Source organism: Gymnoscopelus braueri (assembly GCF_963280865.1).
Source record: "Gymnoscopelus braueri genome assembly, chromosome: 9".
Lineage (NCBI taxonomy): Eukaryota > Metazoa > Chordata > Actinopteri > Myctophiformes > Myctophidae > Gymnoscopelus > Gymnoscopelus braueri.
The window spans coordinates 40,127,571-40,144,586 of NC_137610.1; the positions used below are offsets into that span (position 1 = coordinate 40,127,571).

Sequence of the window (17,016 nt, forward strand, 5' to 3'; positions counted from 1 at the left end):
CGAAAATAGCCAATCTATATGCTCACAATGCGTCCCATTGGAACGTGTTCAGCGAAGGGATTAGTTGTAGAAGAAAAAAGGGAGGGGACCAAGTATAGACCCCTAGGGTCAAGGAGTATATAGGCTTTAAGACAAGTGGTTAACGCAGAAGACTATTTTGTTAAAGGATGGGCTTCTCTGCACTATTGTTTTACTTCTGTTTTTGTGAGAGAAAATATATTTAAAACATTTTTGTTCGACTTTAAATGCCGTATTTTTACGCATGAAGCTTCTCCTTTGAAAGTATTAGCTCACAGCCGCAGCACAGCCAAGATGTCTCTCCTCTCTAGTTTGTTACAGCCTCTTCTCTGTTTTATCCCAGACTAGAGATGGACATGGTCTGATAAAGACTTAAAGAAAGTCTCTCTCTCTGTGTGTGTGTGTGTGTGTGTGTGAGAGTGTGAGTGTGAGTGTGTGTGTGCGCGCGCGCTACACTCGGCTGTCTCATCACAGATTGGTGTCTTACGGGGTGAGCGCTCTGCCCGGGCACATGGGGGGTGCAGGGGGGTTGTGGGCTCAATGTAATTACTGTGAATTCTCCACAGAAATTCCGGGAGTTTCTGGAGGGCAGTAATCTCATCTCCAAACTGCAGGCCAAACACGACTTGCTGAAGAGGACACTTGGCGAAGGTACAGTCACAGTTTTTACCTCCACCTTTTATAGTTTCTAAAAAAAAAACTCATTTACGCTTTTGGAGGATGGGCGGTCAATTGGAAAGGACAGGAAAATGCAAATAAATAAATACAAAATATACAGGTATACATAAACATGTCCGACATCAAAACTTTTCTTTGGAAATTGGTGAGGTTATATATAACTACTAATTGACGTCATTCCGAGCTTCGGAAAGGCGGTCTCAGAACTTTTTCTCGGAACCCGTGCACCTCCAAATGTCCTGACTCTCCGAACTATAGTCCGGAAAGCCTGTCCGAACCGCAACATTTTCCGACAGAGTGGAGAGTAGTATGTATTGGTCTTTAGCCAGCCATATTGGAGGAGCAATTAGCTTAGTTAGCTGCAATAACCGCCTTGGTTTGACTACCCTGTGGTTAATTAATGCTAGCTCATATGGCCGATATTATCTCCCTTAATGTCTGACTAAAGCTTCGGACACAAATTACATAAGAAGCACACCGTTCTCTGGAAAAAAATAATGCTAAGATCGTTTGGCTATATCTGTGGTACGATTAGCATAATTGACATTGTACTTTCTCTCCACTAGACCAAAGTTCCTAGATGGTAATCTGGGCTTTTAAACCAGGGAAGTCACGAGCTGGGCAGGGGATTGTGGAGTCGTATTAGTCCCTCTTAGTGATTGATTTGCGGCTAACTTAATGGCCTTGGGAGCATTAGCAGGCTCTGTGACATACAGTATTGTGGCGGTCACTCCTTGTTCTACTGCGGTGGGATCTCCTCAAGGCAAACTAGCTAATCTACTGTAAACATGGAGAGTATCTATCAAAGTCATTGTTCTCCAGCTAGAAGTTTACAGTCTTGGTGGTCTCTGCTTTAATAGGCAACTGACCTTTACGCTAAAGCAGTGGTTCTCGACCTTTTTTGAGCTCAGGAACATGTATATAATGTGTGTGTGTGTGTGTGTGTGTGTGTGTGTGTGTGTGTGTGTGTGTGTGTGTGTGTGTGTGGATAGCCGACTTACAAGCTCACAATGTGTCATAGAACAATGCACTGTAAGCTTGTAAAATCTGCTATTTTAAGTGTGCGACATCACATGCAATAAAGTAATTTATATCAAGCCTTTGACAGTCAGTTAAGTTCTTGACTTAACTGACTGTCAAGCCAGTTAAATTCTCTGAAAAGAACATATTGAATCAGACAGACAGACAGGCCAGGTCATGTCCAGAATGATGACAGAGGGCCACAAATACAAACCCACTTCCGTCATTTAATACTGTAATTACTTTGTAATTACCTTGTGTTCTTGTCCTAACTTGTAACTTGTATGTGTTCCGGCACTGACTGACAGAGTATATCTGTGTGAAAAAGCATTACTGTGTACATGAACAATATTGCAGACACTGCAACTGTCTCATTACATATCTATAATATTTAGATATCTGTCATGTACAGTTTACTCTTCAGTATGTGTACGCTGAAAATTTACACATGTGTTTGTGTGTGTGCATTTCTCTCTTCATCCACAGGTCACAGAGCTGACTACATGACTACAAGGTAAAATACTCCACACATGCACATCTGTAACACTTCTCGTAAGGAACGTTAAATTGTCATCCAAAGTCGTTAGGATTTCAGATGAATTACGTGTTGGAAACAGAGGAATCCGTTGCCTGATTCTAGAGCAGATTTAACCACTTAAAGCCTGTATATTTCATTGGCTGGAGTCCCCCAGGGCTCTATACTACATCCTCTAGTATTTCCCGCTTCACCATTATCTTTTCACCGAATGTTCACCCAAGAATAGAGACGCTAGGGTTCAAGTGATTCATAGAGCAGAAGTACTATATCTATATTTCAACTTTGTTTATGTTTTTTCATAAATTAATGCTCTGCTTCGTTATACCATAGTGTCACACAAAAGTAGCAAAAATAGCCGTTCTACAAGCTCAGAATGTGTCGCAACGCGTTTTGAGCTTGTAGATCGGCTATTTTTTTAATCTAATTATGAAAAGTAACAGTTTTGGACATAAGAGTGTGGCCTGGCACGGTGTTGCTTAGTTACTGTCCCCCTAGCTGTCCCAGGAGTGGCCGGCCGTCACGTCCAAGAACAGAGAGAGGACGAGGGAGAGAGCGAGAGAGTTTCACCTTAAAAACTTGGCAGAGGACTGGAGAGAAGCCGTGAAGCGATGCTTTGCATGCAAATCACATCTTGTGTCATTTTCAGGTTTAGAGGGCGGCTTCAGCGGAAAAATGCTTATAGTAGCAAACAGGAGCAAATTAGAGCAGATGGCTTGTTGACTCCTATGCTTGCCCTATTTTAACTTTTTGTGTTGTTCCGTTTTTTAATCTAACTCCACCTGCTGCAGGTGGAGTTACGTGAAACCGTTTTTAGTAGAGCCTGACCGATGCACTGTATCCGTTTGGCTGATATATTGGCCATTATCAGAGGTTTTTGACAACATCAGTATCTGCAAGTGGTTAGATAAAATACAGCTCAGTTTATGTGTATTTTCATTTTGTATGCTTACTTGTTTGCCTATTCATAGTATAGTTAAAGTTAAATGCTCATTTCATATATTTAAGTTTAATATATTAAACATTATATCTATCAAATGTGTTTTAATGTTCTCAAATACTTTGATCAAATGTAAGTTTGTCAAACTGATTTAATGATTTAGCACTTTTTAAACCAAAAAACAAACAAATAAGTGCACTGTTTGAAACTGAAGTGGTTGTCTATGTTCTAATCTAGACCACCTCCCTGGCAGCTCAAATCCCACTCTGGCACCCGGCGGGCTAGGCCCCGCTCTGTGTTTAACGTTAGGTTATTTAATGGCAACCTGGAGGCTTTCGTCCAGGTACTGATACGACAGCCAGGCCGGTCTCTCCTGGTGTCACCGGCCGCGTCATGGTTATACATCCTTTTGTCTTGTGCTGGCTTTCCAGGCATTTTGGTGGGTTCCCTCAAAGCATCTTAGCGCTAGACTGGTTACATTATATTACAGTATATACTAGGGGTGCAACAGTTAATCAAATCGACTTAATCAATTATAAAGAAGAATTTACACAAAATGCCCTTCTCGATTATTTGATTTATCGGAAAAGTTATGGATAGAATAGTTTCTAAGAAGTAAATCAGTTATTGCAGCCCTATTATATACTGTACAACACATTAAGGGGGCTGGGCGGACAGGGAGGGGAGGAGAACCTTTGTGCTAAGATGTTTTCGGGGAACTGGACCCCATGAGACAGGGTGCTGTGACAGTACTCTGACCTTGCTGGCTTTTGGATCCCTCCAGGTTAAGGACACGTGTGGTGACAGAGCTCCATGGTGGAGAGTTGTTCTAAGACAGTGGTTCTCAACCTTTTTTCTGGATCAGGGCCCCATGAAAATCTCAAAAGTGTTCGCAGCCCACTCATCTGACCACTGCCATGGTAAGATGACAGACAGGCTACTATGAAGTCTGTCATCTCGTCATCCTAAGGCATATGGAACAATAAAAGAAAATATGGGCTTTTATTTCTGAGTGTGACCCTCCATGTTATGATGTACAGTATGATGTCTATTTGGATAACGCACCAGAGTGGTCACACTTATTTTAACAAAATGCATCTGCTCCTTTAAGGGCTTGATATGCTTTGTTCTGTGCTGGCGTCTCACACCGAAAATGGCCGATCTACAAGCTCCGTGACGTGTTGTGAGCTTGTAGATTGGCTATTTTGGGTGTGTGACACTGGCGCACAACTAAGTAGGCTGTAAATTAGCCAGGTCATTAATGTTAAATGCTACTACAACAAAACCAAAAAAAGAATGTTATCGCTTTCAAAATATATATAGTATATTGTTGTGGGGAGGCGGGGGTGGTCCTTTGAGGATTATTCCAACTATCGTTGCTGTCGGTGCAGAAACCCTCTTATATTGTAACTTTTTATGTTTTTTTCACGTAAATTAATGCCCTACCTCGTCATAATACTGTCACACAAAAGTAGCAAAAGTTACAGTTTTGAACATACAGTATGAGGTTTCCGCTCGACAGCGACAATATGCTAGCTATCCAAAAAAAAAAGGTTGAGAAGCAAAGTCCTAAGTGACAGAACAGAGGACGGCGAGAGAGGGAGAGATGGAGGGATGGATGAATGTTTGTCTCCTACAGCTGACAAGACATCAATGAGCTGCTTGGCTCTGGCATGGATAATCTCTCCCTCCCTCTCTCTCTCACTGTCTCCGTCTCTCTACGTCTCTCTCCCTCTCCGCTCTATCACTCTCACTCTCTTCCTTTCTCTCTCTCTCTCTCATCTCTCTTCGCTGTCTTCCTCTCCTTTTCCTTTCCCCTCCCTCCGTCTTCTCATCCGTTCTTCCGTCCGATGTGTTCAGTGTTACAGCAGCGGGGATCAATGACATTCAGTGATTGGCTGTCAGCCTACCTCCCTCTTCCAGCCTCCTTACTGCCTCCTACTGGTGACCCTGTCTTGTCCCCTTTGGTCCCCAACTTGTCTCCCTTTTTAATGCCAGCTCAGAGCGGGTGAAGGGTGCATCTTTAGTAAGCTGTTGCCGTCCTAATCTGGTTCTTGCTTCCCTCTCTGTCTCTCTCTCTCTCTCTCTCTCTCTCACACTCTCTCTCTCTGGCTCCTGCAACACTTTTCTGTAGCCGGGGAAGACGGAACTCACATGCGCGACATCAGGTAGAGACTCTGGGGTTTTCTTATAGGAGGGGCTGACACTCCCAAGCTGCTTGCCTCTGCTTATCCTTCTGAATCTGCTTCTTAAACAACCAGACAATATCCTGTTTGTAATGACACACGTGCAACCATATTTATCTCTGCTACTCAACCAACTGGACCCAGACAGACTGAGCGGCTCTTAACGCCAAGCTGCTTTAAAGCCTATATGCTGTACTTAGTCAGGCCCCCCAAATATTTTTGCTTTACACCAAATACCTTTGCCAAAAATACATGTCAGAACTAGCAGATCTACAAGCAGAAATGTGACAATGTGAGCTAGTAGATCTTCTATTTCGAATCTTCGCCCCCCAGAATAGCTACGCTAAGCTTCATGGGTTTAAAGAAAAACCTTAAGTTCTAAAGGTCAGTCGCCAAAACGTACGTCATTATTGAGACCTTTAAGTGTGGATCATGTCGGAAGAATTCTTCAAATTCCTGCCGCTCGGGTTGAAACGCTTCCAGCACGCTCAATTGGTATTGAATTTGACTGATCGCTCACTGTCTCGCCCCGGTCTCGCGTATCCCCAACACGATCGTGTTACATAACACACACTAACCCATCATGGCTACGGACTATTGGAACACTGTCAGTCTTGACATGGGCTGCTGTCTTTAGCCATTAGTGTTCCCCCTGAGGGCTGTAAATGGATCCACCGTATCATAGAAGTAACAGCAGAAGCTAAACATAAAGATTGGATTCATTGCGTTTGTTTTTGTTTTGTTCGAGTGTGAGAGAGAGGAATGTGTTTTCTGTTAAATCGACAACATCACCTCATCTCCTTCACGGCGTCTTCTCCACATCGAGTGTGCAGATCTTTTATTCGGGTTCTGGTCGCTTATCGAGGCTCAAAGGGTGGTGTGCTTTCAATGTTGACACAGCGCGATAGTGACACCATTTTTAGTAGTGCCTCGGCCCTGACATATTGTCGGATGTCAGGCTTGAGGTGAGATTATTATTGCAGCCAGCGAGTCCTTGCTGGAGATTTGGTGACGTGCCGCTGAAGCATTGTGGGAGATCAAGCAGCTGGTAAAGTCACACAGTCTGTCTGTGGAAAAGCTCAATATCGTTGCTGTCGGGCAGAAACCTTGTATCTCCATAGTTCAACTTTTTATGTTGTTTTTGTGTGCGTGTGTGTAAATTAATACCCTACATCGGCAAGTAGCAAAAATCTACAAGCTAAATTCTTTTTTTTTATTTTTTTTCATTTTCGGAAAAGTATCAGTTTTGGACACACAAGGTTTCCACCCGACAGCGATATACTTTAGTGCAGTGGTTTCCAAACGGTGTGTCCACTCCAGGCACACTGGTGGGCCGTGAGACAAGTCCAGGTGTGTCTTGGGATTTTGTGACGACCACACATTATCATTGCAATATATAGAACTATACAAAAGGTTATGAATTCCTTTTGAATTTACTATATCAGTACTTTGTGCAAACTCATTTCCCAATACACAGGCAAATCCTATACCCAAAAATTGTTCTAACTACCGGTACCTTCAACCTGACGTCTCTATTTTGGGCATGCCATTATAGGGACATTTTTTAAATGCATTCATTAATTTATTAAGAATAAATAAAATAAATACAATTTTAAAATGGAGAATATTTCCGATTTACAAGTTCACAAGACACGTTGTGAGCTTGTAGATGTTTTCGCTATGCTTGTAGATGTTTTCGCTATGAATACAGGCATATAGAGATTTTGACTTGGCCACTGGTGTACCTTGGGCACAAAAGGTTTGGAAGCCACTGCTGTACTAACCCTCTCTTTAACCTTTTTACTCTCACTTTCCCAGTGTACAGTACATGTAAATGTACTAGTCACATCACATAGACCAACTCTAATGCATGTAATTAAAAAAGAGAAAACAACACATGATTTAACATTTTGATATCTTATATTTATTTATTTTTACCTAAATAAGGACTCTGGACAAGCAATCCCCCGTGTGGTTGAGAGTTGTATTCGTTTCATCAACTTGTATGGTGAGTGTTTTGATGTTCCACTGTTATTTCATCGTGCCTTATTATATTTCTGTACTTTCTGTTCCACAGCTGCAATTCTGTGGCTTGTCTTTCGGTTGTTCCTGCTGACAGATTGAGTTTTAACAGCACGTTTCGATGTTCTGAACTCTCAGAAGTACTCGTAGAGCAATTACAAGCCGGCTCAATTTCCGGTCCCGTCCTCGTTTGGGCCGAGTGTGACATTCCAAGCAATGATTTCTAAGTGTTAATTGTCTGGGCGTGTACATGTTTGTGTGTTGTTGCATTTCAATCACGGTCATGGGAAAATGCTACGCGAGATTCCATGGTGTTGACGTTGGTAGTCCAGGTTTTTCATCCCAGCATCTTAGAATCACACACAAACAAACAAGGCATAGTTTCACAAACAAACATAGTTTGAATGTACTGATTGTATTTTGATAGTATATTCTTTAGACTGATGCTAGGTTCTTGGTTTACCTGTGATCCTAGTTTACTGAGACACTACACTGTCTCTCTGCATTTGATGTATGCGTTTACTTAACTTATTGTAAGTTGCTCTGGAAAAGAGCGTCTGCAAAATGCCTACATTGTAAATTATAATGTAATGCAGCCCAAAGTGCTTCACATAAAAATAGCCAATAAAAGAATGTTAAAAGAAAACACAAAGTTAGCAGATAGAAACATAACTACACAGTACAGTTTAAGTGTAATCTAAAAGAGCAAGACAAAGAGTACAGTAAAGTAAAATATAAAATAAAATAATACAATAAAAATAGAATAAACGAGATGGAGAGAAAATATGTTTAATTAAATTTCATGTAAAAAAATGTATACTTAAAACACCAAGAGAACTGGCCATTCTGAGTTCAAGTGGTAGGGTATTTCTCAACCTAGGGCCATAGACGCATATGACCCCATGTAGAGTTAGAATATGAGCGTGAACTCCATTAATGACGACTTCCCACACACAACATGTCAACCTAACGAGCTGGAGGCGTGACGGTAATGACATGGCATGGTACTGCCAACCCGTAGCCGTGACATCAGGTAGTCATGTCACCATGTCCAGAGAGAAAAACGGTGGTAGACTAATTATGCTTGTCCCTAACCCTTGACCTCTCCCCTTATTAAATGCTAATCCCAGTTGGAGTTTTTTTCTTTTTGTAAACCCTTGATTGCAGGGGCCCTCAGTCATTAATAATCCTTAATTAGAAAAGTGAAGGGTCTTAGCGGACAGCATGATGTGCTCTTTAGTTCTGACTGGAGTGAGCGTTATTGGTCGCTGAGTGCACAAAATCAAATACCATGTTTTGACCAAATACCTTGAAATTGTGATAATATATTGCGACCATAATAATACATAATACATTTTCATTGTAATGTTTCAAAATTAGCATAAATAGCTGATTTGCAAGCAGATTTACAACGCATTGTGTGCTTATAGATCAGCTATTTCTTTGCAATTTTTTAATTTTTTTTAATGTATAAAAGTAAGTGATTTATACCAGGATAAGACAACACTATTACGATTTATATGACCATATTACGATTTATTATTAATCCCAAATTCCGGATTATATCTATCACATTATCTATTATAATATTGATATACTGGTTCTTCTTCTCATCTCCATTTCTCTCTGTCTCTCTCCTCTCCTTTTCTCCCATCTCTCCTGCCAGGTCTCCAACATCAAGGAATATTTAGAGTGTCGGGCTCACAGCTGGAAGTCAATGACATTAAAAACTCATTTGAGAGAGGTAATTTAATGCTCTGTAATAGGCCCACTCCACCACCCAAATCAACACACCCATTTGTATTTATTCATTGCCGAATTATTTTGTCATCTAGTAATTTTACTTTGATAAAGTAAAAAAGATTCATCTGATTAAGACCTGTGTTTTTTTGAGACCCAACTGACCGTTTAACTCACCTGGGTCTTAGGTAACGACCCTCTGACAGACGATGAGAACAACCATGACATCAACTCGGTGGCCGGCGTCCTCAAGCTCTACTTCCGGGGTCTGGAGAACCCCCTCTTCCCCAAAGAGCGCTTCAACGACCTGTTTTCCTGCATCAGTAAGATGAGAACAAGACAAAACACACACACACACACACACACACACACACACACACACACACACGCATCCCACACCTACTAGGCTGAGTGCTGGATCACAAGTTCAACATGTAGTGAAATCCACACACCAGTATTTTATATATTTATTTTTTACCTTTATTTAACCAGGTAAAACCTCATTCAGATATACCCTCTTGGACCTGGCCAAGAGGGTCAGCACAATAACCAACAAAAGCTTCATAAGAGATCAATTAATTTAGCTTTCTGATAAGTTTTCCACGCAAAGACGGCAGCATATCTGAATGCTTTTTTTGCCCATCTCAGTATAATGATAATGTAATACTCCCGTTATAGAATTTCTTGGTTACGTTTTAAGCCACCACGCTCTTCCTCTCATTCAGGCCAGTCCCAAAAATATGCCATCCGTCCCAAGTGCTGTGATATTGACAAGTAGAAACCATGTCCCAATACATTTCACACAGAATGTGTACACAAAAATCCTATTGCCCAACTTTTACAGACGTTAAATATACAGAAAAGGACTCAGGCTATATAAAGTAGCTGTCATAATGATACCTAAGGAGGTGCCTCTTGTCTACTACTAAGGAATGCAAAAAAGAGGGATGAAAATAAGCATCAGTAAGCTCTTACGCCACCTCTTGCCTTGTAGGCTTCACCATCCATTCAGAAAATAAGCTCTAGAGACAGTGGATCTTAAACATTTTCATGTCACAAATTGATTTGGCCGTGGACCCTCATTTGAAGAGATTTTTTGCAAGGGACCCCCATGCATTTTGTTTGTGTGAACATGCCAGATCACCATCCATGCAGAAAATAAGGTCCATCACAGTGGTTCTAAAACATTTTCATGTCAAGGACCCCCAAATTGATATGTATTTGGCCATGGACCCTCATTTGAAAAGATGTTGTGCCAGGGACCCCATAACAGAAGATTTGTAAAAAAAAATACCAGAGCTCGTCACATAATCACAACCTTTCTGCACACAGACCTTAGGTTATGTTGAAGATAATAATAATCATAATAATAAATATACAGAATTATCTTGCCATTCTATTCTGTAATTTTTTTACTTCTATTATTATTTCTTTTTTGGAACTAGTAAACAACGGGATCAAGTGACTGGTTCCTTGGTAGCGTACAGTATTCCTGGATGTTGATGCATGTGATTGTAACTTGAGACATCGTCTCAGTCCAGGAAATGCTTATTTGACTGAATCTAAACTGGGAGCATGTTCATCGTGACTCACATTTCAGAATGCGGTCACTCTATGAGCCGCGTGGCATCGATGTCCTCCGGATGAAGTATAGTGTCCTTATCCGGCATTCACATGCTCTCGGCGTATTTTGTCGCTGTTGGTCAGAAACCGTGTATCTCCAAAACAGTTGCTTTTCAGGAAATGGAAAAAAGGAACCTCTGTTCCAATGGATCCATAGGTGTTTATTAACAAGCTCTTGTTAACTTTACATTGGTTCAATATATGTTTTAATTTGATTTATTGTGGCCAATTTTGTGTGGCACTCTAGTATGATTAAGTAGGGCATCAATTTATGAAAAGAATATAAAACCTTGAACTATGGAGATACAAGGTTTCTGCCCAACAGTGACGATATGTTCTTTCAACAACAAAAAACACAGACCTTCCAGTTATCCAGCGGTGTTGTTTAATGCACCAACACTGTGTGTCAGTGTTTAACGCCTGCCTCTCGCCGTCTGTGGGTGAATGTAACTTTGTGTAGTATTGGGTTCAGTGGCAGAGCGGGGTTATTATCCATTGTAAGCGACACAAAGATGACCATGCATACGGCAGTGGCGTTCGGCGACGGAATGCTTCGGGTGACTCAACACTGCCTGGACTCTTACTCGTACAGTCCCATCTCGCCATATACATCTGCGTTTTTTTTAAACGTCACTTGCATAGACGGACACATTGTCCTCTCTTACTGTAAGGCGGCCGGCCTCGACGGGCTTCAGTCCGCTCTTTGTTCCCTCTCTGTGGGAGCGCCTTTTGTCTGATCTTATGAGATGTCATGTTGGTGTGGGAGCTTTGAGAGGGGGGGTGGGGTGTTGCAGCCTCTGGTAAAGATTAACAGGAGGGCAAGTGACTCACATAGGTTGAGTGTGGCGTAATGCCTCTGCAGACTTTGGCGTGTGTGCGTGCGTGTGTGTGTGTGTCAGGCCACTTTTTGGTTAAAGGTTCAAACCAGCCGATTGGGGGGGACACATGTATCTGTTAGGACAGTTTTCATGTCAAGGACCCCCTAATTGATTGATGTATTTGGCCACGGACCCCCTTTTGAGGATATTTTGTGCCAGGGGAAGGCACATCTCCCCACAGGAGAAGATTTGTCGACATTTGTCAAAATTCTTTAAAAAAATTGCAGACCTGCAAGTTCACATGTGAGCTTGTAGATATGCTATTTTCGAATAGCCGACAAATAAAATGGGGCTTAAGCGGTTACCGTGTATTTCCAAATAGTAGGCCGGGCGTTTAATAAACAAAATCGATTTGGACCCCGGTCGTTTAAAAGGAACCAGGTGGCTGTTTGCAGCAGGCTTTTATTTATTTTTGCACCGGCCTGCACCGGGCCATTATTTGGTTACAGTTCCAATTAGGCTGAAGAAACTGCAAATAATAGCCCCGGCGTTTGCACGGACCAGGGCGTTCATTTGGACGGGGCGTTTAATGCGCAAATTGGTGTCAGACCCCCGGCAGGTATTAGGTAGTGGGCGGCTATTTGCGGTAGGGATACTATTTGGAAATATACGGTAAAATGTTCCTCATTTCTGCTGGAGACCCCCTGGATATGTGTTAGGATATGGAATGAATGTCAATGCAATATCCACAAAACGTAGCTGTGTGTGTGTGTGTGTGTGAGAGAGTGCGCGTGCGTGCACGCTTGCTTGTCTGCTTGCTTGCTTTGCTTGCTTTCTTGCTTGCTTGCACTCTCTTGTAGGCTTACAAATGAAGTGTATCCTGCCCTGGCAGTGCACACACATTTGCGCAGTGTGAGTGATGGGGATTCCCTGTTTACATTCCACCGGCCCAACATACCAGTGGTTGAAGCATGGGCTGAACGCCCAGCATATTAAAAGACTTCAACAACACTGTGCTTATTTCATATTGCACAAGTTGGGTCAGCTGAAGTATCTGTTCCACCTTTAAAAGTGCCTGCAAATGAGCCCAACAGAATTAGACTGGTATCAGTTGACTGTGTTTTTGCCAGAGCTGCTTTTTGGCTCACGTCCAACGTACAGTTGCAGATTCCTGCTTTCCTGTCGGGATTTGCAGTAAGTGTGTGCGTGCGCGCGTGTGTGTGCCAGACAGTTGTTTGTGAGGGCCAAATCCAAATGTCACCACAATAATGAGAAATTGACATAGTGAGGACCTTTTACAGGATCCTCACAAGAGAAATGGTTGTTTTATGGTTAATTCCTTTCAGAGTTATGCTTACAGTTAGGAATGGATTCATTCATTCATTCATTTCGTAGATCGGCTATTTCTAATGTGCAAAACCGGCGCATTTACGGTTATGGTTAAAAATGGCAAAATAAATGGTAAACATGTACATAAATGTTATTATAGTATCTTATAGAAGTATAGTTGTGTGTGTGTGTGTGTGTGTGTGTGTGTGTGTGTGTGTGTGTGTGTGTGTGTGTGTGTGTGTGTGTGTGTGTGTGTGTGTGTGTGTGTGTGTGTGTGTGTGTGTGTGTGTGTGTGTGTGTGTGTGTGTGTGTGTGTGTGTGTGTGATGTATGTGTGATGTATGTAATGTATGTGCTTGCATTGGGGTTGGTCTTTAAATAGTAGCTCAGGAGCTGTGCAGAAACCTAGTTAGGTTCTTCACGTAAGCTAAAAAATACATCACAAAGTATTCCCAAAAGCCCAAATGGCAGTCGGAACGAGCTGGTTTGAGGGTGACAGTGCTATTTTTGGCCAGGCAGTGCAACCGGAGCTCATCTAAATGAAATGGCAGCAGAAAGGGGAGAAAAAAGAAGGGAGAAAAAAAACACACTAGGTTGGAAAGCAGTAGCATTTGCTGTTGTCAAGCCCGTTGATGGCTCTCAGTTAGAAATGAAAACAAAAGCATAGATTGTATTATTTCTTGTGTAATTGTTGTGATTAACCGCAAATGCAAGACAGTTCGACTCTCTAAAACGTCATTTCTGCTCCGTCGTAACAACAGTGTCAATCAGGCTTGATATTCCGAGTTTACTTCTTCTTACAGAGAAAGGAAATTAAAGGACATAGTTTTGTTTTTTGGAGCAGGATGGAGGGGTTAGTGTCCTTGTTGTCAGGTGGTCCGCCGCCTCTTCCTCTGAGGTGACACCGGAATAACCACCCAAGCCACACTGAGGTGAAGGTCATTTTCTGTACATCTCTTAATTATTATAGCGCCATCCTGTGGCACGTAATCTTCAGCAGGGGTCTTCAACGTTTTTCTGGCCAAAGACCCCTTAGCTTAGAGAGAGATGAAGCAGGGACCGGCACTTTTTCAGACATTTGCCCATTTAAACCCTCAATAATTAGTAAACTTGACCTTTTGGCTCAGTGCTTGGTCTGCTCCTTTTTTCCTCTTTGCTGAAAATAGCTGATCGACAAGCTCACAATGCGTCGCACTTGTAGATCTGCTATTTTCAACTAATGTTCACCTAGGAATACGTATGCTAGAATTCAAGTGGTCCCGGACCCCCTGTTGAAGACCCATGATCTACAGTACTAGACTCATGTTGCCCATGCACGCACGCGTATGTTAAAGTTGAAATCCGTAAGATTGATGTGCTGCCTACCCAGGTTTCAAACCCGAGTCTCCCGCGAGGGAGACAGAATTTCCACCGCTGAGCTAAGACGGAACGCCCGCTTGGCCAGGGGAGGTATTGCGCTTTGAACTTCAGGTGTTACTACTTGTCCATTAGTAGGTGTCCTACCCGACACCAGGGTCTAAGTGTTTCAATGGAAGAGTAGGGAGACCACTTCTAACCGTTGCAAGTGTACTAATTCTATTGTATTAACACAATATAAGGGTCCTTGAGGGGGTTTCAGGGGGTCCCCAGCTAAATGACATGTTCTATTAAATTTTCAGCTATATTTGAAAAATGTTGACATATCTTGGCACGAAATCTTTTCAGACGGGGGTCCGCCGACAAATACAATTTAGTGGTCCTTGACATGAAAATGTTTGAGTTTTATTCACCACAGTAAATTCCGGATTGCCGCTTTAAACACACACACGCTTCTCCTTGACAAATTGCATAACCTCCGCTGTATATTAGTACATGAGCTGTAAATCTTTGCTGGGCCCCAAGAGACTTGGGTTGGATACGTAATAGGCTCCACTTCAATATGCTCATCTATTTATATCCTGCATGAATGAATGCTCGCCATGGCTGTTTTCAATGAGTGGGGGGGAGGGGTCATCACATGGATAATTGTCATTACAAATTAGTGGAGGGGAGAGGGGGTCGGACACATCTCAGATATTAAACCTGAATGACATCCTGTTCCCCAACAACAACAAGACACTGGCAGCATTGTACACTCACACACACACACATGCACACACTAGGGCTGAGCGATATAGACAAAATATATAGATATCCTGATCCTTTTTCTCTTCTTTAAAAAAAGAAATACCAGATCTACAAGCTCTCAACGTGTTGTGAGATTGAAAATGTTTTTCAGTTTATGAAAGTAAAACAAATGGCTTAAGTGAAACCAGAAAAAGACAACGCTCATGCTATATCATGATGTTACGATATACAAACTCCCATCAATATAATATTGATACTGTATATTTCCCAGGCCTAACACACCCCCACACACCCCCACACACCCCCACACACCCCCACACACACACACACACACACACACACACACACACACACACACACACACACACACACACACACACACACACACACAACCTACTGTATAACCAAAATGTTTCCTCTTAACCCATATTGATTCCAGCATTATCATGTCTTGTGTGCAGGAATAGAGAGCCTGTATGAGAGAGCTCTGTACATCCGTAAGATCCTCCTGACTGTACCCAGATCTGTCCTTATCGTCATGAGATACCTCTTTGCCTTCCTCAACCAGTAAGTACATCATATATAATAATAAAGTTAAAGTTGTCTGTCTGCCTCTTAATCGTGATCTTTGGAACATCATGGGAAACTTTTTTTTTATGTTTTATACTTTTGTGGGCCCTTGACATGAAAAAGTTTGAGAACCACTGATTATAGCAACATACGTTTTTTTTTTTTTAACTGTTAAGATTTAGAAGACATTTGTAGAATTCCCAGAAGCAAAGATTTGAGTTAAAAATGTTTGTATATCTGCTATCCAAAGTATTTGATAATGGTTTAAGTGGTTAAAATCTAAAATGACAGATGCTATCCCGGTCTTAATGGGTTAAAGTGAATGTGGTGTTCTTCTCCCTGTCCCAGCCTGTCCCAGTACAGTGATGAGAACATGATGGACTCATACAACCTGGCCATCTGCTTCGGGCCCACCCTCATGCCCACGCCAGACAGCCTGGACCAGGTGTCCTGCCAGGCCCACGTAAACGAGATCGTCAAGACCATCATCGTCCACCACGACAACATCTTCCCCGACGGCAAGGAGCTGGACGGACCCATCTACGAGAAGTGCATGGCTGGAGGAGATTACTGGTAAGATAAATTAACTCTACAATCCTGTGTTACAGTATGTTAACTCTGAGAGCGTATATGGGCAATACATTTGTACACGCTGAGTGTCAGACAGACTGACATACAGTCGGTTCTGGACTAAACTCCAGTCCAACCGAATTCCTACTTGGCAAAACACAATCTTGGATAACGGCACATTTGAAGTCCATCAGTCAGACGGTCAGTCAGACAGACAGACAGACAGACAGACATGTGTTTTTTTTTAATGTTTTTAGAGGACCACAATGGAAATGAGCCTTAGGGCTTTATTGTGTTTTTTATCCTCTGTGATATTGTGTGGTGGTGTTGTCATGGAAGTGTTGATGTGCTCTTTCCTTTTATCACCAAATAAACAAAGTCATTCATTCATTCACACACCCACAGGTTTCATACATTTGTAAAATTAAATGAATACTGATGATTTTACAGTGTACTGTAGTCCTGTGTTAATTCATTTCAGTTCATCTCAGAAAGTGTAAAAACATCTAAATGCCACACATATTTTGAATGTACGTACATTTTCGGATTTAGTTTGACGCTCTTCTCCAGTGAATGAGCAGTGTCTTGCTCTTGTGGCGCATTGACAGGACACACATGGCGGGTTAGGGAAATTAACCTTTGACCCCTTCAGTGATGAGACGCTATCCGTAACCAGGAGGCACGCTGCCTCCGTAAGACTGAGAATAACCCGGGCGTCTCGGGTCAAAGAGAAACTAGAGAGGGAAAAAAACACCAATGAAGTCATCTCAAAGATGGCTAAATGTAAGATGTTACAAGTGCTCAGACTCCACGCATAAAGTCATACCGTGTAACCTTTTCAGCACATTTTGGAACTTCCTGT

The 17,016-nt window shown here is 42.1% G+C and overlaps 1 protein-coding gene across 8 annotated transcripts in view; it reads left to right on the plus strand.

Annotated features, from left to right (window-relative positions):
- Positions 1 to 17,016, plus strand: part of srgap1a (SLIT-ROBO Rho GTPase activating protein 1a) — a 116,868-nt gene that overhangs the window by 79,722 nt on the left and 20,130 nt on the right. For 5 of the 8 annotated variants that reach the window (XM_080438646.1, XM_080438647.1, XM_080438648.1 and 2 more), the window contains 8 exons: positions 585 to 669; positions 2,203 to 2,230; positions 3,429 to 3,534; positions 7,325 to 7,385; positions 9,066 to 9,143; positions 9,328 to 9,462; positions 15,476 to 15,581; positions 15,933 to 16,157. In XM_080438646.1, coding sequence (XP_080294772.1) covers positions 585 to 669; positions 2,203 to 2,230; positions 3,429 to 3,534; positions 7,325 to 7,385; positions 9,066 to 9,143; positions 9,328 to 9,462; positions 15,476 to 15,581; positions 15,933 to 16,157 — 824 coding nt within the window. Of the gene's footprint in view, positions 1 to 584; positions 670 to 2,202; positions 2,231 to 3,428; positions 3,535 to 5,325; positions 5,360 to 7,324; positions 7,386 to 9,065; positions 9,144 to 9,327; positions 9,463 to 15,475; positions 15,582 to 15,932; positions 16,158 to 17,016 lie in introns of all 8 variants that reach the window. The other 3 variants (XM_080438650.1, XM_080438651.1, XM_080438652.1) reach the window with 1 other exon arrangement.